General features: G+C 52.0%; 3 protein-coding genes across 15 annotated transcripts; all 3 read right to left on the bottom strand.

Annotated features, from left to right (window-relative positions):
* Window positions 1-3,470: 3,470 nt before the first annotated feature.
* LOC116228494 (vacuolar protein sorting-associated protein 29-like) lies at window positions 3,471-6,064 on the bottom strand (the record flags this gene model as incomplete). Its single annotated transcript, XM_031592370.2, has 4 exons — window positions 3,471-3,903; window positions 4,465-4,700; window positions 5,256-5,444; window positions 5,834-6,064. Coding segments are annotated over 4 exons (774 nt in total), but the record flags the coding sequence as incomplete, so codon positions are not given.
* Window positions 6,065-6,318: 254 nt separating this feature from the next.
* LOC116228490 (pre-B lymphocyte protein 3-like) lies at window positions 6,319-16,095 on the bottom strand. Of its 13 annotated transcripts, none has more exons than XM_090152489.1 (7): window positions 15,219-16,090; window positions 14,888-15,096; window positions 12,415-14,010; window positions 11,248-11,592; window positions 10,720-11,079; window positions 9,709-9,783; window positions 8,667-9,190 (listed from the first exon to the last, which is right to left on the bottom strand). In XM_090152489.1, the coding sequence occupies exons 3-7, from the start codon at window positions 12,473-12,475 to the stop codon at window positions 8,895-8,897; spliced, it is 1,137 nt and encodes a 378-aa protein (XP_090008615.1). In that variant the 5' UTR covers window positions 12,476-14,010; window positions 14,888-15,096; window positions 15,219-16,090; the 3' UTR covers window positions 8,667-8,894. The 13 variants fall into 13 exon arrangements, with proteins under 13 accessions (XP_090008621.1, XP_090008615.1, XP_090008616.1 ...); XM_090152490.1 differs by having other exon boundaries at window positions 14,901-15,096; XM_090152488.1 differs by having other exon boundaries at window positions 12,415-15,096; window positions 15,219-15,546; window positions 15,678-16,090.
* Window positions 16,096-17,199: 1,104 nt separating this feature from the next.
* CHCHD10 (coiled-coil-helix-coiled-coil-helix domain containing 10) lies at window positions 17,200-18,455 on the bottom strand. Its single transcript, XM_031592374.2, has 4 exons — window positions 18,382-18,455; window positions 18,133-18,313; window positions 17,857-18,010; window positions 17,200-17,443 (listed from the first exon to the last, which is right to left on the bottom strand). The coding sequence occupies exons 1-4, from the start codon at window positions 18,438-18,440 to the stop codon at window positions 17,424-17,426; spliced, it is 414 nt and encodes a 137-aa protein (XP_031448234.2). The 5' UTR covers window positions 18,441-18,455; the 3' UTR covers window positions 17,200-17,423.
* Between the last annotated feature and the right edge of the window lie 1,123 nt (window positions 18,456-19,578).

Raw genomic sequence — 19,578 nt, 5'->3', positions numbered from 1 at the left:
CGTGGCTCAGACCCAAGTTAACATGTTAACAAAGGCAGATGAGGAACTAGAAAAGTATAAAGAGATACTTGAAGGTCTCTTGGTGTTCTGATAGATCACAGTGACAGGGGCACTGCTAGGTGACTTCTGCTGGTACCAGCCATAGTCATTGCTACTCCCAGAGCAGGTGATCTTGACAGTTTCTCCTAGGTTTGCTGACACTGAGGCAGACTGAGTCAGTGCTGCCTGCACCAGGGAACCTGGAGAAGGAGAGGAGAAAGGGGAAAAAACGGAACTCAGCAAGTGCCTGATGAGGGGATCCAAGCTGAGGACGAAGCTGTCTATTACTGTGGGAACTGGGATGACAGCACTAGTGCTGTATGCTGACAATGATTAATTGGAAGAGAGAGATAAAACTTAGGAAGTTTAAGGGGGTGTGATGGTCTGCAGCACAGCGCCATTGGCATGGGGACACAGAGCCATTGGGATTGTACCATGGCCTGGTCCCTCTCCTGGCAGGACTTGCCCACAGCTCAGGTGCCCTGGGCAGATTTATTGTACACACCCAGGGACTTTGGACCTTTACAGGTACAGACAGAAGTGTCCCTTGTCCTCAGAATCTCCTCATGCACCACAGCACACAACAGGGAGACTCTTCACAGACAGTGCTTCATAGAGGATACCAGATGGCCTGTGGGCTCAGCAGTCTTAACCCACTGCCTAGTGTAGGCTCTGTGTATCAGGCACTCACTGAGCTCCATTTTCTCCCCTCACTCCTCTCCAGTTCTTTGGTGCAGGCATCATTGACCAAACAGCACCCATCCCACATTCTCATCCTTGGCTCAGACCCCAGTTAACATGTTAACAAAGTCAGATGAGGAACCAGAAAAGTATAAAGAGGTACCTGAAGGTCTCTTGGTGCTTTGATAGATCACAGTGACAAGGGCACTGCCAGGTGACTTCTGCTGGTACCAGCCATAGTTGTTGCTACTACCAGAGCAGGTGATCTTGACAGTTTCTCCTAGGTTTGCTGACACTGAGGCAGACTGAGTCAGTGCTGCCTGCACCAGGGAACCTGGAGAAGGAGAGGAGAGAGGGGAGAAAACAGAGCTCAGCAAGTGCCTGACAGTCCTCACCTGGTAGCCATGGGATGAGGAACACCACCATTGCAGAAGAGACCACTTACATCATGTCTCTTCAGAAGCAGGAGGATGGAAGTGCTAGCAGTAACAGCAAAAACTGCATGACATGGTACTGTGACTTCGCAGAGACAAAGAGAAGTGCTTTCTGTCCCCAGAATCTCCTCCTGCATGACAAGGTACAAGAGGGAGGCCATTCACAGCGAGTGCTTCACAGAGTGGACAGGAACCCACCTCAGTTGTACAGCCCAGCTTGGCTGTGAGACAGATGGGCAGAAATCCTCCATTTTTAACCCCTATATCTACCTTTTTTTCCCCCCACATCTCCCCTTATTACCATACCAGGATTGCTGGTGCTGTCCCAGGCACAACAGGAACAGACAGTCTCACCCTTGGTTTGAATATTGACAACAGTTAATTTGTGCATGGCACAGGATTTGGAACAGGAGAAGTATGAAGCAATGTCTGAGAGTCTCTTGCTGGCCTCCAGTATCAGAGCAACAATGACACTGCCAGGAGTCTGCTGCTCAGAGCAGCCATAGATGTTGCTAATACTGGAGCAGATGAGGGAGTCCTGAGGTTCCATTTGGGACTGCAAGCTCAGAAGTGTTATCCCACTGCCATATGCTGAGGGCTGTGTGTCACACACTCACTGAGCTCCACTTTCTCCCCTCTCTTTTCTCTCTCTATGTTCCCTGGTGCAGGCAGCACTGACTCAGCCAGCCTCAGTGTCAGCAAACCCAGGAGAAACCATCAAGATCACCTGCTCTGGTGTTAGTGGCTACTGTGGCTGGGTCCAGCAGAAGTCACCTGGCAGTGTCCCTGTCACTGTGATTTATTACAACAACAACAGACCCTCAAGCATCCCATCATGATTCACCGGTTCCACATCTGGCTACACAAGCACATTAACCATCACTGGGATCCAAGCTGATGATGAAGCTGTCCATTGCTGTGGGAACTGGGATGACAGCACTAGTGCTGTATGCTGACAATGATTAATTGGAAGAGAGAGATAAAACTTAGGAGGTTTAAGGGGGTGTGATGGTCTGCAGCACAGCCCCATTGGCATGGGGACACAGAGCCATTGGGATTGTACCATGGCCTGGTCCCTCTCCTGGCAGGACTTGCCCACAGCTCAGGTGCCCTGGGCAGATTTATTGTACACAGCCAAGAACTTTGGACCTTTACAGGTACAGACAGAAGTGTCCCTTGTCCTCAGAATCTCCTCATGCACCACAGCACACAACAGGGTGACTGTTCACAGACAGTGCTTCATAGAGGGGAGAGGAACTCATCTCATTGTACAGCCCAGCCATGACTGAAAAGGGCACAAAGCCTCCATTCTTAATCCCTGTTCATGTTCTGACATCTCCCTGTACCACTGCACCAGGCTTACCACTGCTGTCCCTGCTGCCACAGTAATAGACAGCTTGTCCTCAGCTTGGACCCCAGTGATGATTAGTGTGCTCATGAAGCTGTAGGTCTGTTGGTGTCAGCATAGATCACAGTGACAGAGGCACTGCCAGGGGTCTTCTGCTGGAACCAGCCATAGTACCAGATGGCCTGTGGGCTCAGCAGTCTTAACCCACTGCCTAGTGTAGGCTCTGTGTATCAGGCACTCACTGAGCTCCATTTTCTCCCCTCACTCCTCTCCAGTTCCCTGGTGCAGGCAGCACTGACTAAACAGCACCCATCCCACATTCTCATCCTTGGCTCAGACCCCAGTTAACATGTTAACAAAGTCAGATGAGGAACCGGAAAAGTATAAAGAGGTACCTGAAGGTCTCTCGGTGTTTAGATAGATCACAGTGACAAGGGCACTGCCAGGTGACTTCTGCTGGTACCAGCCATAGTCACTGCTACTACCAGAGCAGGTGGGCATGTCCATTTCTCTGCACTCTGGTACTGTTAAGCACCACCACAGCCATGAGCAAGGGCCTAGGGCTAGCAGGAGCACTTTGCCATCCTACATTGCAAAGCATTTGCAGAAGCTGCCTTCTTCCTCACAACAGCAGTGGCACAACCTGCTATTCACATCATTCCCCAGCCCTGCTCCTCCCACCAAGCCCCCTGGCCAGTTCCCAGGCTATTTAGCTGGCCTAGCCTCACCCACAGCACTGCACCAGCCTCCCACAGCTCTTCAACACAAGCATACCAGCCAGGAAGGGAGGCTGGAAGCAGCAGGAGGTCAGGTGCCACAGTCAGCACTATTAAGAGTCCACTGAGCATCTCTGATAAATCCAGAGAGGTTTCAGTGATACACGTTGGGAAGAAAAGAGCAGCTCCCTTCCAGCCCCAAAACTGAATTCCTGTCCTCTTCTCAATTAATAAATTAATAGGATCCAGAAACATGAAAATACTGTTTTATTCTATGCTCATTTTACAGAGGTTCAATCCCAAGCAACCACTAGCTGCAACTCTGCAAGGCAAGGAACAACAGACCTCCTTCTTAAATATAGGATATGTATTTATTTTATAAGGCCATTTCTCTCAATCAATTTCTCCTGCCCTAACCCTATTTAGAAACTTCACAAGCTCACGTGGCTGCCGATTTACAAGCCAACACGCCGCTGCAGCAGCACCCCCACGTGGCCGGAATCAGCTTTAACTAGAAGAGAACGAATGAGAGCTGGTGAGAAGTCAGCAAGCAGATTCAAACACGTATCAGTATTTCTTGAACTCAATTCTTTCTACTTTCACATCGTCCTCAATTAGCTGGTATACATAAGTCACAACTGTGGAAGACTGGATATCCATCAGTACAAATGAAGGAATGACATTCCTGGAAAAAAAAAAATTACTTTGTCGATCATCCTTTTTAGCTTACACCTCTTACCAAGTTGTATTATGGGATTATAAAACATTAAATTGCAAATGGCTGCAGTTATCTGGGAAGTACCACAGCTCAGAGGCACTGTCTGCAGACTCAGAGCTGCAGTTGGCCAGAGCAGCCCTCAAGGCTGAATGTCCCAGCTCCTGCAAGGCTCAGATGCTGGCAGTGCCCTGAGGGGCTCTTTCCCAAGACTTCAGCACACAGCTTCTGGAAAACACTTGAAGGCAATGCAACTCTAAGAAACAACAGCATCACACCATTGTATGGGTTTAGGATTATGATCATGACACATCAATGCCAGACTGTCCTGGCCAGCTCATGAGCTAACCAAAACCTTATGAACAGAGGGAGCAAGGCTGCATTCTCTGGGAAAGGGAGAAATGGCCTGCACAGCACTGCATCACCAGTGCTCTGCAACACGTGGGCTGCACTCTTAAGGGCAGACACACACATCTGAGGCAATGTATTAAGCTAAGCTGCATTGGGTAGTTCAAGGCTCACTGCACTCACGTTTCTAAAGCAGTGTAGGCTCCTGTCGCTGATCCCGGGTTGATGTAGAACTTATTTTCATGCTCAAATGCTTCAAATCTGTGTGTGTGTCCTGAGATAAGAATGTCTACATCCAGCTGCCTCCGTAGCAATGCCAAGCTTGCCACATCACCCCAGGGAATGACTTGATGGCCATGAATCAACCCAATTCTGAACTGCCCAACAGTTACAACCTTCTGTTCAGGATAATTCAGACTCTGAGAAAGAGAAATACACAAGTTAGAAATCAGAGAAAGAACCTCACCAACACAATGAAGGTTCACAACACAAGAATGCCTTTTACTACCCAAGCACCTTTTACTACCAAGATTGTACAGTGACCCAGATGCTTGCACCATATCCTAAGAACAACTGTAAAGAACTGGGATCTTGAGCCTGACTGGAACCACATGGAAAGCAGGAGCGGAGAGCAGGAGCTTCAAGGCTATTCAACAATAAAGAAGGTCCCTATTCCTGGAGGAATCTGAAGGACTGCAGCAACATCACAGCAATCATAAGTAGACTCATGCAGAACTTGAGAAGTTGAGTGCATTATCACCACTACACACCAAGTCCTCCCTTACCATAAGTGCAATAAGAAAAGCCTAGAAAGGCATTTTGTTTCTTGAGCCTTATTTATTTCTACTTCCTAGCCCCACACCTTAGTGCTCAGGAATTGCAAATGCAATTCATGCAAAGGACTTCCCAGGTTTCAGTGGGACAGCTACAGCTTGCAAGATGGAGGACAGAGGAATGAACAGCAAGAACATTACCTCAGAGTCCCCCTTAACAACATGAATGTCCCCAGCCAAAGTCCTGAGGTAGTCATAGGTCTCCTTGGTGCAGAGGTTTCCCGTGCACAAAATATGCTGAATCTTCCCTGGAACTAGGAGGCTCTTGAACTTTGCTGGCAGACCACTGCATCGGTGTGGGATGTGCAGGTCTCCTAGTACTAACACCAGCTTCACACACAGCACGAGGAAAGAGAGAGTTTTAAACACATCACTCAATAATACGAAGCCAGTCAGCAGCTCCGATGCGTCTGACATTTCCAGCAACTGTTACAGAGGCAGCAGGGCTTTCTACCAGAATTAGCTTCCAGGGAACCACCCTCAACACACGCAAAGAGCCCGCGCTGCAGCCCCAGCCTACTCCTAATAGGACACACCCACGGGCTCTCACCGCCCAGCTGAGGGAATTCACCACCCAGTGACACCAAGGGATAGCGAGCACCACACCAAACACCACTGAAAGTCCGGAGCCACAGCGCCAGCCCAGCAGGGCGAGGAAGCGGCCCCAAAGCCACAGCTCACCATCCTGCTCCACCACAGAGCTCGGACCAACCCGTTACCTCGACGCGCACTACAGTAGCCAGGAAGTAGCACGCCTCATTTTCTCCTCCTCTAGGCCAATGGCAGCTCTCGATTTGCCCCACGTGATACCTCCGTACACCTCTGGCCCCGCCCCCAAAGCCTCTCCCAGTGCGCGCCCGGCTGTGCTGCGCATGCGTAGTTCGGAGGCGCGGCCGTCGGCGTCGCGTTGGGCGCGAAGCGATGTGGGGTTGCTCTGCTCGCGCTGTGAGTTATCTGTGAGAATTTTGTGGAAAACGCAGTACCCCCGTGCGTGGCAACGTTCGTACAAAGCGCCCAGCAATGCCCGCGCAATTATACGCGTCCTTTTTTCCTCAGAAGCGGTGGGGAACCGTGAGGGGAGTGCAGGGTTCTGTGAGGAGGAGAGGGGAGCGACAAAATGGCGGCGGGGGGGAGTGCGTGAGGCGCGGCAAAATGGCGGCGTGAGGTTTGAGGCTATCTAGAGACTAAAGAGCGTGCGAGGACAAATCTTTATTACATTTATTGTACTTATTACATTTATTATCATTATTAAACCACGCCAGAGCCTCAGCCGGCAGGGGGGCCTTGTCCCTTCTTTCCACAGCTGCCGTTCTGTCTGCTGGCAGCATCGCACCATATTTGCTCCCTGCTTCTACAGCCAGTTGGTGGTGAGGGGCAATGAGCAGAAATAGCGACCGTTGTCTTCCTCCTGGGCGGCTGCAATGATGAGGATGCAGGCGTTGCGGGCAAGGTCTTTGGTAGCAGAGAAACGGTCAGGAATCCTGGCAGGCTTGTGCTTGTCTCGCTCGGAGTTGTAGTAGAGCAGGTACCTTAGGGCCTGCCCTGGGCGCTGCTGGTACCAGGTGATGCCAAAGTCGCTGATGTTGTACTGGGGGCTGAGGATACAGGACAGCCGGGCAGTCTCCCCAGGCAGCACCTGCACGGCAGCTGGCTGGGTCAGCACCGGCTGGGCCCTGCAGGCTGTGCACACCAAGGATGTGGTTACTGATACGGAGCTGTGTCCTGACACCCCCAGCCTCAAAACATTCCTCTACCCCCATGGGGCATCCCCATTGCCCAGACCCGCCGGTCACTCCATGCTTGAAACAAACTGCCTTTCTTGGCTGATGATCCCCTGTGCAAAGCTCAGTCCTGCCCGCCATCCCCAGTGTCAGCGCAGCTATGCTGCTTATCTTACCTGACCCTGCTGTCCCCACCAGCAGCAGGAGCATGAAACCCAGGACCATGGTAGGATCCAGGAGCAGAGGAAGGGAGGTTGTTTTGAGACAGACTGCAGTGCTGCACAAGCCCGGGTTACTGTGTGTGCTTCTGGTGCTGGTGAGGCATATGTAAATGACACAAGGGGCTGGGGGACTCCAGCTCACCACATTGTTCCATTTGCTGCAACAGAGCTTTAGCAGTGGGGCTCTAATCAGTGGGGCAAAGGTCCAGCATTTCCACCTTCACTTCCAAGTCACATCCTTGGACATACAGCCTGCCCCAACAATAGGGTACAGAGTGAGGTTACCACTGAAACCTCATCAGCCTACCAGAGGAATGTGGTTTTGGGGGCTCTGGCTGCAGCACAATTGGTGCCCAGTGCAGAAAGACTGCAGATTGGAAAAGCAAAAAGCTGCCAGAGTCAACAGGCATGAAGGCCCACCTGTCTAACACCACCACAGTGCAAGCAGACTCTGCAGCCCAGCTCTCAAGGTGTCTCCAAACCCAAGAGATGATTACGAGTTCCCAACATGGCTGTAGGTGTTCTCTGGCTGTGAGGGAAAACGGAGCCATGAGATTTGGGACAGGGTCCTGTCTTGTTAGGTCACCCTGGCATTGCATCTTTGGTCCAGAGATGGACAGGTATGGCACAACAAACCAGACACTATGGTGACACGCTGCATTGCTTTCAACAAGGGCTCATGTGCCCAACGGCTTATCTATTTTTTCCACCTTCTATATCAGTTGGTCTAACAAAAGCAATGACTTCCCTCTATGTGACCTTGACCAATTTTCTGTGACACAGTCTCCCCGGGGAGAAGTGAGAGAAAAACAAGAGTGAAAAGTGATGGCCAATGCTCCTCAGAGCAACTGTAACATGACCACCTGAAAGCATGGTGTGTCTGCAGCACAGGAGGCAGCAGGGTACTCCAAAGTGAAGTGGAGGCAGGGTTTTTCTGGATGCATCCCATGAGGAACAGAAATACCCAACTGGTTATGAAACACCCTGATGAGAGCAGCAGCCTCATCAGCATGAGCACAGAGTGCTGTGGTGCTCTGCCACAGCCAGCACATATCAGAGAAAATTGTGAGGTGGCAGAGGAAACACAAATACCACCTTACACAAAACCAGCACAACCATCTTGATGTGATTTCATCAACCACAGAGAGATTTGATCACAAAACAAAGGTCACAACAATAGAGGCTTGTTTTGGAAGGCCTTCACCTCTTGTGCCTTGTGCCATGCATTAGCTCAGCCCAGAGGTGCTGACTGATGCAGCACCACAGCTGCCCAAGCAGCCCTGGTTTGGCAAGGACAGTGAGAATTGGCGCTTTATTCCCTGCTCCAGAATTTTGCATTCTTGAGGGAACAACGGTAAGAGCAGAGACAACAGCACCTCTCCCTCCCTCCTTCAGCAAGAAAAGCTGCCGTGTAGGCATTGCTCCACCCCAAAAAGCAGCCGAGTGTTTCCTCCATGGGAGGATGTGGCTGTGTCTGGCAGGTGGTAACAGCCCTAGAGGGTGATGCAAAAGTTTGTCTGAGCTAGGATAGATACACAGCAGCCAAAAGCCAGCTCCACCAGGAGCCAAAACAGCCAGGTACAGCAGAAATTGAACATACACTCACAGGGTTTGTTCTCAAGAGGATTTAATTGAACAGAAGAAACAACCACTGAAGGAGAGAGGAGTTTGCTAGAGACCTTTGCATGATACACAATGGAGAAGAATTATCCATGGTGCCATGAACACAGCATGCGTCCTGCTGGGCCCTTCTGGGCTGTCATCTTTGTCCCTCGTCCCCTGCTGCAGGGTTCCTTCCTGGGAAAGTGAGGAGCTGTGAACAAACAAAACAGCCTTGGTTACCCCATGGCAGCAGAGGAGCCCCACATCTGCTGCTGTCCTACATGCGAGGCAGGAGCATGGCCACAGCTTCTTCCCCAGGGCTCCTGGCCACCAGCTCCTGTACCACTGCAGTGGGGAATCAGCAATCCCTGGGCTTTGCCTGGCTGCCTCCAGAGCTCTGTGGTGCCTGGGGCCACACTCACGCTGTACTCCGTGCTGCCAGTGCTGATGTAGATGGTCTCCAAAGGCCCACAGTGGGGATGCAGTCTGTCTGCCAAGGTGTTCCGTCTCCTCAGCTGGACATAATACCTGTCTGAAACAGTGCAGAGAGGATACACAGCTCTGCAGGAGCAGCCCATACTGAAATAGCACAAATGAGTTATACTGCAGTCTCTGCTCACAGATCTAGATCACAAAGGTTTTTCTTCTGACAGTTTTTTCCCCACTATAAAGGTCCGCTTTACTCCTTCTTATAGTCCAAAGGTATTTCCTTTGGCTCAATCCTGCATCAAGCTAACTGCCAGAAGACTTTTTACCAGGACTTGGAGAAGCCTTCAGCATCCTGCTGCACTCCTCCCAGTGACAGCACGGGAGAGCAGTGACCTCATGTAGTGCCACTCAGATGAGTCACAGCTGTTCCCAGTGCATCACACCTGGCTGAGACCACAGGGGATGCAGTGAGGTGTCAGCAGAGGGCAACATAAATCAGATGAGGGATTGGACCAGGCCATGCTGCTGATGAGCCAATGTTCTCGCAGAGCTGACCACTGCCACTGCAAGGTGTGAGGTGTTGTCTGGGTGAAGATGTGTTCCTTGCCCAGTATTACTTACACAGAACATACAAGCACGGAGCAATCACAGCAAACACAGCGCTACTCAAACACACCAGCAGGACAGATGAAGAGCCTAGAAAGGAGAACGCAAGCTTGTACATATTCATATTGTAATATCTACTGGGATGTGCAAACCTGCAAGTGGGTTCGTGGTTTCAGTGAAAATGCAGCAGGCTCTGGCCTCTGCAGCTCAGAAACATGAGTAAGACATTGAAGAAAAACCTGTGAAAAAAGGCTAAAAGCATGGAGCAGACAGGCTGTGCCATCCTGTCATGCAGGGTGCTTCCCTCAGCATGAGGATGCAGAAAGAAGAGCACAAGGAACCAGCCTGACTTTTAAGAATGTCTTCTGAAATATAAGTCACATTTCTTTTGGCTCCAAATCAACACAGACATGGCATGTCCTACAACTCAAGACAGGGTCATGTTTTATCCTCACATCATATATTTCCCAGGTGAGTCACGGTGAGCCCAAATTACTGTGTAATTGTAATTAACCGTGTTAATTGGCCAGGCTGGGTTTTGCGACCGAGTTACACTGGATAAAAGATGCTTTGCATACTAAACTGCATGCATTAAAAATCTATGTTGTCATTAGGTACAGATGAAATTGGTTGATGGAAGGGTCACATCACCAGTGATCAACAACTTTTACAGATAACCATCTGCAGCAACAAGCACATAACCTCACAGATGAACTTCTGTGGTTTTGTAGGTGCTTTAAATATATCTGTGGATCTTGCACTGATGTTCTGTGACTTTGCAAAGCCTTGCCACTGCACCATAACAGCAGCTTGTACTTTGGGCTACCTGCACTCCCCAAACTCCCCAAGCAGGTGGTGGTAAGGTGAATGAGAAGCACCCCGCACAGTAAGATGTGTCCTAGATGAGAAAACTCACACCCATCCTGTCACTAAACCCATAGATTAGATGGAGTGACTGAAACATAAAGGCCAGGAGGGACAGAAGGCTTTTCACTTGCTCCATGAGGTCCCTGGAGACACGCTCACCTTTCACAGTGAGGTTGGTTCCCCTCCCTCTCTGCCCACCAGAAAGCTCTCCCAGGCCTCTCTGACACTGGTACCAGCCACTGTCCTTCTCTTCCAACCCAGTAATGGTGAGACGGCTCCGGTGATTTTCCAGATCTAATGAGCTCTGGAAACGACTTCCAATGCTGCCGTTCTCAACCTGGAAACTGGACCTGAGATGCCATGCTATGAGTCGGGTTGGGCTCTGGTCTCGTTTGTGCAGCCAGAAGAGGTCTGTGAAGTTGTCAGTCAGGTTAGCGGGGAAATCACAGTCCAAGGAGACTTTACTGCCTTGAGGTGCAGAATAGCTGAGGTCCCCAGGGGCTGCCCAGGGCTGCTGACCTGCAAAGAAAAGAGGTTCATGGGGGTGGCCAGGTCCCTTGTCCACTGAGCTCAATTCAACAATTCTTACACTTCCCAGGGGCTTTGTGAAACCACTCAAAGACCAGAGAGGACCACAGATTCTCAGGGATGCAAAAGTGCAGTGTTGAAAGAAAGAGCCAGTCTCACCTCCAATGAGCAGGTAAATCATCTTTCTAGTTGGATCGCTGTGCCCTATCTTCACATAGCAAAAGTAAGGGCCAGTGTCATTCATAAGCACTGCTGAGATGTAGAGAAAGCTCACGCTCCTTCCAAAATCCAGAACGCCGCTGAAGTGGCCTTCACTGTCATACACACAGGACTGATTGGACCGTGTCATCCTAAATTGCAGGACCCTTCTCGACTCATTCCTATGGCTCCAGAGGATCTCATAGAAGGGATTGCTGGTGCTGTTGTCCTTGTGGAAAGGACACTCCATCGACACGGGCTCTCCTACAGTCACAAGAACCACTTGACTCTTGAGAGTCCCTGAGCCTAAAACAGAAAGCAAGAACTGGAAATCTGTCCTGAGCTCCAATTCCTGCTTCTGGACAGGAAACAGTCACACTCACTCCATTCTGCACCATAGTGATTGCTTCAGGTATTGGGCAAGTGCCCTTTGGTGCAGGCCTGACAGCTGCCCCTACTGCCTTCATCTCTTTGAGGGTTCACAGGGCACATGGATGCCCTGACCAAGATTCCTAGCCCTAAAACCCTCTCCAGCTCCAGACAGAGCCACAGGAAGCCTGGGAGTCATCTGCATGCTCAGCAGTCCCTAAAGCCTCAGGACTCCTCCCCAGTTACTGTGGCCTGTGCATTCCCACTCAGAAACAACAGGAAATACTGCTGAGCACAGCTCCTACCCAGCACTGTGTGCGCTGCCCAGACAGTAATGACTCTGCAGAAGGTAAGATTTCAAGAGATGAATAAGCAGTGGGGAAGCAGTAGGGAACGTTTCACCCCAGGGACTGTCACAACCTTGCAGTCTTATTCTTTTTGGCTATCAGCACACTAGATCATGTCCAACAAACGGATGTTCTCAAGCTCCTGCACGTTAAGCGCCACTGGGTATTTCTGTCCATCTCTCTGTTCAGCATCCAGAAACTTTTTCAAAATATATCAGGAGCTGTTTGCTCTTTTTTGCCTTGATTTCAGGAGGTTCTGAAGAGAGCCGGCATAATGGGATCACGAACAGTGTGAGGAAGTAATGGTTTCAAAGCATCATTCACCCCCAAAAAAACCCAAACCAGAGAAAGGGCTGAAGTGGGACAGTCCAAGTGCTTCCCACCAGGGAGAGAGAACAGAGTAGGCACTTACCCCAGGACAGGAGCAGCAGGGTGAGGAAAGCGAGCAGCACATAGGAGAGGGTGAGCGCCATGCCTGCCGGCAGCAGAGACAGGAGGCAGCCCCTTGTTTTTCACCTCGCGCAGAGGTACCGCCCGCACAGTGCGCGCGCAGAATGGTGTGAAACAGCTCCACCGATAGCTGTCAGCACGAGCCGGCCTCGTCCTGCAGCATGGCTTTGTCCATGTCATGTCACTGCTTGAGACCGTATCCAGGGGACAGGAGGCTGCAGGCACCACCACGCTGGGGTCTGCCCAGTGGCTTGGGGTCATTCCAGGCCTCTCAGCTAAAGAGGGACCCTGGTTTGTTCCCTGTTGCATTCAGAAGCAGGAGAAAAGCCTGCGAGCTGGCAGCCACGGCCCCTGGGGGCAGGAGGCAAAGCTCCTTCATGAAGCTTCACCATCTGCTCCAGCTTCCCAACCAAGCTGCCTCCAGCACAAGGCTGAGGCGACAGGGCAGGGCAGGGCACAGGGCAGGGGTGCCAATGCTGGAGCAAGGGGGCAATTTCCTTTAATAAGAAGCTTTTAATTACAGGAACATGCTCCCTGTGCTTGTTCTGCTTGCTCCAGGGACTCTCCAGACACATGCTGCACTCTAAATCACCTCCCTGAGAGCAGAAATACCAAATGCTAGCACGGGAACTGTCCTGGTGCCTTGGAACATGGCCCAGGGGAATCCAAACAACCCTCCTTGTCACAGTCATCCGCAGGCTCACATGTGAGTGCTCACAAGACCTGTGCTGTACCACCCAAAAGGGAAAGATGAATCTTCCATAGCCTGGTATAGTAGCTACTGCAACGTGCAGCACAGTGAGGCATCACTTAAAACGGATGTGAACACTCAGATGTTTGATCTGGAAACCAAGGTTTTAGGCCAGCCCAGTAGTGAGAGCTGCAGCACCACCAGCCCCAGCTCTGAGGCTACTGCTAATCAGCCTTACGCTCTGCTCTGTGGTTTCACAGTTCCTCGTGGGAAAAGTGAGATAAACAGAGCAGTGAGAACAGCTCTGCCCACACACACCCTGCTGCACCCCACACGGCTATCAGGACCTTTCTCTGTGTGAGGAGGGGAAATGTAGAGAAAGGCAATTTGTCCATGGCACTGTGACACAGCACAGCTCTGCAGATCACTCCCTGTAACAGCGTCAGTACTGGCTCCCACCATTCAGGTGCTCTGCAGCCAAGCTGTGGGACAGGATTTCACCTGCACATCTTGGCATTTCCACAGGAAAAGGAGATGACGCTACAGCACCTACAAGCACTGCTGGGGAAACATCTGGAAACTCAGTGGAAGATGCAGCCGCTGCACAAGCAGTGCAGACTGCTCTGTGAAACTAGATGATCATCGTGGGCCCTTTCAACCCAGGCCATTCTATGATATGTGCTTACTGAACAAAGTGAATTCTCTCTAGTTTTATCCTAAATTTGATGTTTTAGGGACTAAGGCATAGCCACTCCTATCAGGTGTGGGCAAAATAAGAACCAGAACTGGTGCTGCATCATCCTGCATTCTCTGTTGTGCCCCTGTGTCTTCCTTTCTTCAGTCTGGCACCATCACAGCCCAGAGAGCCTGCAGGGCAAACAAAGGGACAGAATCATCCATGCTGTGAAAAGATTGAGATTCAGAGCAGCTGAGATCACACAGGTCAGCCAGACCTCCCAGAACGCTGTTAGTAAAGCTCCATAATATTCCTCCCAGAATCCAGCTGCAGAAGGCTCAGGAATCTGCATGGACAGTTCCCCATTGCTGGGAAATTTGCAATTGAAACTAGGACAGCATCTGCTAAGAACACTGCCCCTCTCTGAGTGCCCAGGAGCAAACACCACTGGCATTTTGTTACCTCAACTACCTCTGGGAAGTGCTGTTTGTCACAGTGATGTAAGTGGGGAAAACACCAGCCTTGATTCAGCTCTTAGTGCCTGGCAGCAGCCCCCTGGAGAGGGAACTATATGCAGTGTGCAGAGGTCAGGGAGTAGGGCAGGAGAGCTCCACCAGAGCACATCAGCATCCTTTATCTATTTATTTATTATAAAAAAAAAAATGTATGATGGACACATTTAACTCCTGCACAATGAGTCATACAGGAAAGCCATGCCACAGAGTTAAGCTACCTGAAAGAAGGGAGGCCAAGCAAGGGGTTGGTTACTGAGCAGCAGCCAAGATCATGAGTGGTAGAATGGCCCCAGGTTGTCCTCACTGCACATTTCCAGCCTTGCAGCTCTGGGGAACTTGCCAGTTGGGGACTTTTCTGGCTCCATTTAGACCAGCAAAGTCACTGGGCAATGACAGCTGCCAGCACAGCACCTCTGCTCCCAGGTTTATGGGAGGGCTCCCCTTGCTCTAATCCTGGCCCTCAGCTTCAGAGTGCAAGCATATGCAGCAGGGGAGGAGGGAACGAGCAGGCTGTGCTGACATTCCCACACTTGGCAGGCAGCCTTTGCCTGACCTGAAGCACTCACTGCTGAAGCTGCCAGATGCACGTGGTCCAAAGCTTTTGCTCCCTCTGCTATTTGAGCTGGATGCCCAGTGCTGACTGCTGACGTTGGTCAGCCCTGGCAGTTTCTCTGTAGTGACACTGGGTGAGAGTTCATGGCCAAAACATCCAGAATGACTCAGCTGAGATTTAAGTCCTTCCCCTTGTGACCTGGACAAGTTCTTGGAAGGGAAATAGCAAGAGACAGGGATTTTTCCTACTCTGATTTAAGGAGACTAAGTTAAAGGACATAGGTATTTCACAAAGCAGAATAGTTTTTCCCAAATCAGAATACTCAGCTCACCTCATAAGCTGAAGCATTTCCAGCATCGTGTACCAGCAGACATGGCCTGTAATAATGCAGCTCAGAGTGCTGCTGAGAAGGCCATGCAGAGACCTCAGCTTTGCTGACTGTGACCAGGCAGCTCCCAGCTCCCTGCTGTGTCAGTGGGGCCCCTGGATCCAGGGCAGTCACACAGATCTCATTTTCTGCTTACAGCCAACTGCCAGGAGGTGGTGAACCTGCAGTGCTGCATCCTGATCCTCACTGCTCACCTGAAGAAGTGTGAGTTTGGGACAGAAGGTACCAAGCAGTGTGTGAGCAGTGATCATCCCAAGGACAGACATTCTCCCTTAAAGAAGCAGCAAAGGGTAACACACTGCATGAGAGTTGCAGATTATCCCAAAACACAGGTAAAGCACACCTCCTCCCCTCTAGACCTCAATACATTCTCTTTATAGCACTAACTTGCCAAGGAAATACCTCTGAACCTTCTTCACCACATCCGTTTCTGCAGACTGTTTTGATCTTGTGGGTGATGTGCGGTGCAGATGAATTTGAGCAAAGCAGAAAACACCACATCTGAATTTGCCAGTAAGCAGCTACGTGAAAGGCAGTGCTACATCCTCACCAGAGATGTCTGTAAGTTCTCAGCAAGGTGGCACAGCTCAGCCACTGCACCAGGAGGGGGTCTGCTTCAGAGGGTGGGCAGCATTGCACAGCATTTCAGGTTACTGTCCCACACAGCAGGGAAGCCTCATCACCATCTGGAAACAACGATGCAGCTTTCAAGAGGGCTCACAGCCAGTAGTCATTTGCAGGCTGCACAGAAAGAAACTCACATTAAAAGTGTCTGAGGTGGAAGGCAGATTCTCACAACAGAGCCACCTGTCCCATTTACAAGTCTTGACTTCGGTTTTTAGTAAAGAGATTAATTCACTTTTCCTGTTCTTCTGTCAGGAAAAAAAAAAAAAAAGCACTGCAGCTACCTGCTATGAATCCTTACTGGGGAAGCTGGGGAAACACTACCCTGAGCTAGCAGGCAAGGGCCAGGCACCCATCTCATCCCCATGGGAACTGATGGTGCAGGCATGGCTCCCCTCACACACCACCCATGGGACAGCCCTGCTCCACATCACAGCCCTCTGCACAGCTCCATGGCTGTCCTGGCTCTAACAAGTGAACTCAGGCAGCAAGCAGCAGCAGCCAGAGCTGCCGTGCAGAACTGAGGATGGCTGTCTCTCAAAAAAGCACGAGGCACCACGGGGTGAGGATAGGGGCAGCTCAGGACACAGTCTACTACCAAGCATCTGGGTTCTGACATTTGAAAGGGCCAGCACCTTCAAACACTACTGCCAACTTAAAGCATCTCCATCTGGACTTCTTCACAGCTCCAGCAAAGCCCAGAACTTGCTCAGTGTTCAGCAGTTTACAGATTGATTCTGACATGAAAACTCAAGGGTCAAGTATTTCAAAGTGTTACGCTTTCACTGCTGTGTAATAAGGAATACGGAGTTATCCAAGATAAGAACCAGAATCTCCCAAAGACAGCATGCAGGCAGTAATAACGAGACTTGTTCTGCTGCCACAACTGTAAATAGAAAGCAGCCCTGAACTCCACTCGATGCTAATGACCTTGAAAACATTGCATAACACACTAAGCAAGATCAGCCAAACACATCCCAGTCACACCCCAGACAGTCACACCTTCCTAGCTCGTCAGAACAGCTCTTCAGGAAGAGGTTATCAGTGCAAACAGAACACTTCTAAAGCACTGCAGGACATTCCTATTACCAGCCCCTGCTCTTTCTGCAGCACTGCCAACCCCATCTCAGTTGTGCCCTCTACTTTCGCCAAGTCACACAGGTACAGTTCCAGCTGGGCTGCAGCTCCTGTCTGCAGAAGTTATGCAAATACGTGCCTTGCCCTGCAAGCAGATAACAGGGGTAATATTTAGCTAGCCTGATTTCAGCCTTCGTGTTAAATAAGGAACATGCACAGGTAGTACTTCCAAATAAGCTTCTTTATTTCTCCATGATAAATAGAACACTAATTTCCACAGTCTCAACTGTTCTTTTCCTTCCCTACTAGTCCAGAAGTGAAGGACCACTAGAGGGCTCCTCTCCCAGCCCGTTCCCTCAGCTCAGCACCTGTCCATCCTTCCTTCACTCCCTGCAGGCAACACGGCTCTACACCAGCTCCTTTTCTTCCTATAGGGGAGCAGATTCTTCACAGGAGAGAAGAAACACCTACAGGGGAGAAAGCACAAGGTCAGCAGCAGCAATTAGCAAATGCTCTCCCACGTAAGTAGATCAGCCTAAGCTGAGACACAATCACTGAAATCTGCTAGTAACAAACATAGCAGGAATTAGGCAGCTGTATGCTAACAGCAGCATGGTTCTCAGAGCAGCAAGAGGAGAGCACCTGGAATTTAACCACAGCTGTGTGACCCCCCCCCCCCTTCAGTTCCTCCCCTCCAGGGGTAGTGAGGGCAATTCCCTGCCTTCCCCACCTCCCCTCAGCATTCCAGGGCACAGGAAGGGCGCTCACAGGGGCAGAAGCACTGCCAAACACAAGGTCACACAGCAGGCTGCTCAGCAGCCTTCACGCCCTGTCAGCCGCTATCCTGACAGCAGCCCCCACAGGGGCAGCACGCACTCACCGTTGCTGTACTTGCACTGCTTCAGGGCCTCGCTGAAGCCCTCGCACAAGGTCAGGTCCCGCTGGTTGGTAGCGCACTCCAGGAACTGCTTCATCTCGTAGTGGCACGGCCCGTACGGGGACTGCGGCTGCACAGCGGGCTGCTGCCGGGGCTCCTGCGGGCGGGGCGCGACGCGGTGCGGTGAGCCGCAGCTCCGTGCTCTCAGGCCGTCCCGCAGCGGCGCGGCCCGGCACAATGGCGGCACAAGGTCACCCCGCCCGCCGGCCCGGCTCCTACCTGCGCGGGCACCGCCGCTCTGGGCGGTTCGGAGGAGCCGCTGAAGGCTCCGGTGAGGGCGCTGCCCACGACGTGCCCCACGGCGGAGCCCACGGCCACTCCCGCCGCCGTGCTCGCCATCTGCGCCATCAGCCCGGGCTGTGCCGGCTGCGCCGCCGGCACCGGGGCCGCTGGGGCCGCGCTGCGGAAGAGAGCAGAGTCAGAGAGCCGCGGCGGACGCCGGCGAGCCCCTCCCGTCCCAGCCCGTACCTGGCGGGTGCCGGCGGCGCCGCGGGCCGCGATCTGCTGCTCCTGCCGCCCCGCGCCATCCCCGCAACCGTCTGCCCAGGCGACCACGCACGCCGCATTAAGAATGGCCCCCGCTCCCACGTGACTCCCTGCGCATGCTCACTGCCGCCGCCCGAAGCCGTCCTCCCCGAGCAGCGCCGGCGCCTGCTGCACCCGTCCGGACCGCCAGGAGGCGCTGCTGCTCTCGGGCTCGGGCGCCGCGGCGCCCCCTGGCGGACAGGGCGGGAGCTGCAGGCGCTGCCGTCGGCCTGGCCTCAGCGCGGGGTCGGCCCTGTGCTCGTTCCCCCGGCCGGCACAACCCGTCCCTGCTGCACGGCCTCACTGCTCAGCCCTCGACGTGCTTCAGCTGCCCCTGTGGGAAAGGCCCATGAGCTGCAGCCAAGCCTTCTGTGCTAACGGGAGGGCATGCAGCAGAGGAGGATAAAGTTGTGTGATGGCATCTGCCTCCTCAGAGTCATTGACCACAGCTCCATTTGCTCTGACCGGGTTTGGCCTTGCAGGAGCAGAGCATGAAGAGGCTTGTTGGGAATGGGCAACGGAGCCGGGCTGTGCTGCATGAGAGGCGGTGGGCGGAGGGGAGGTGGATAATGAAGGGCTCGGAAAGGGAGAGGAGCGGTCTGCAAATGGGGCAGAGAGAAAGGGAGCCGGGGAGGAGAGCGGGGAGGAGTGATGTGGTCTCAGCCACTGACCAGCACAACAATCTTCACAGCAGCCCTCTGGATACAAACCAGCAGATCAAGGAAACCTCTGAAGGCGTGGACATTGCTGGGAGGTGGGAGCACACACCCAGACACCCAAAGTGAGCCCTCAAATCGCAGACAGACGGGCTGGCAGGTGCCAGCTTTACCTTCAAACCGATTTGCTGGTAATCACACCCTGTCTGGCAGCCCAGCTGGGCTCCTGTATCTTGTAAGTCCGTGGCTGCTCCCAGGCCTGGTTCCCTGCTGTATCTTTGGATGCTCCTTCTGCCCTGTGAGTGAAAGAAATTCCCAAAATTGACATTGATCCGGAAGTTGTCCAGGGAAAAAAAAAACCTCAGCTGTGTTATGGCTCCAGGGCTGCGTTCATACATTCAGCAACTTAGAAAAAGCAGCTCTTTGGGCTGGTTCACTGACCAGCAGGAATTAGAGAGCCCAGCAACTGCAGGGTTGGTAATTA

The sequence above is a fragment of the Phasianus colchicus genome, chromosome 18 (assembly GCF_987193195.1).
Source record: "Phasianus colchicus chromosome 18, bPhaCol1.hap1.1, whole genome shotgun sequence".
Classification (NCBI taxonomy): domain Eukaryota; kingdom Metazoa; phylum Chordata; class Aves; order Galliformes; family Phasianidae; genus Phasianus; species Phasianus colchicus.
This window is presented reverse-complemented; position numbering and strand designations above follow the sequence as displayed.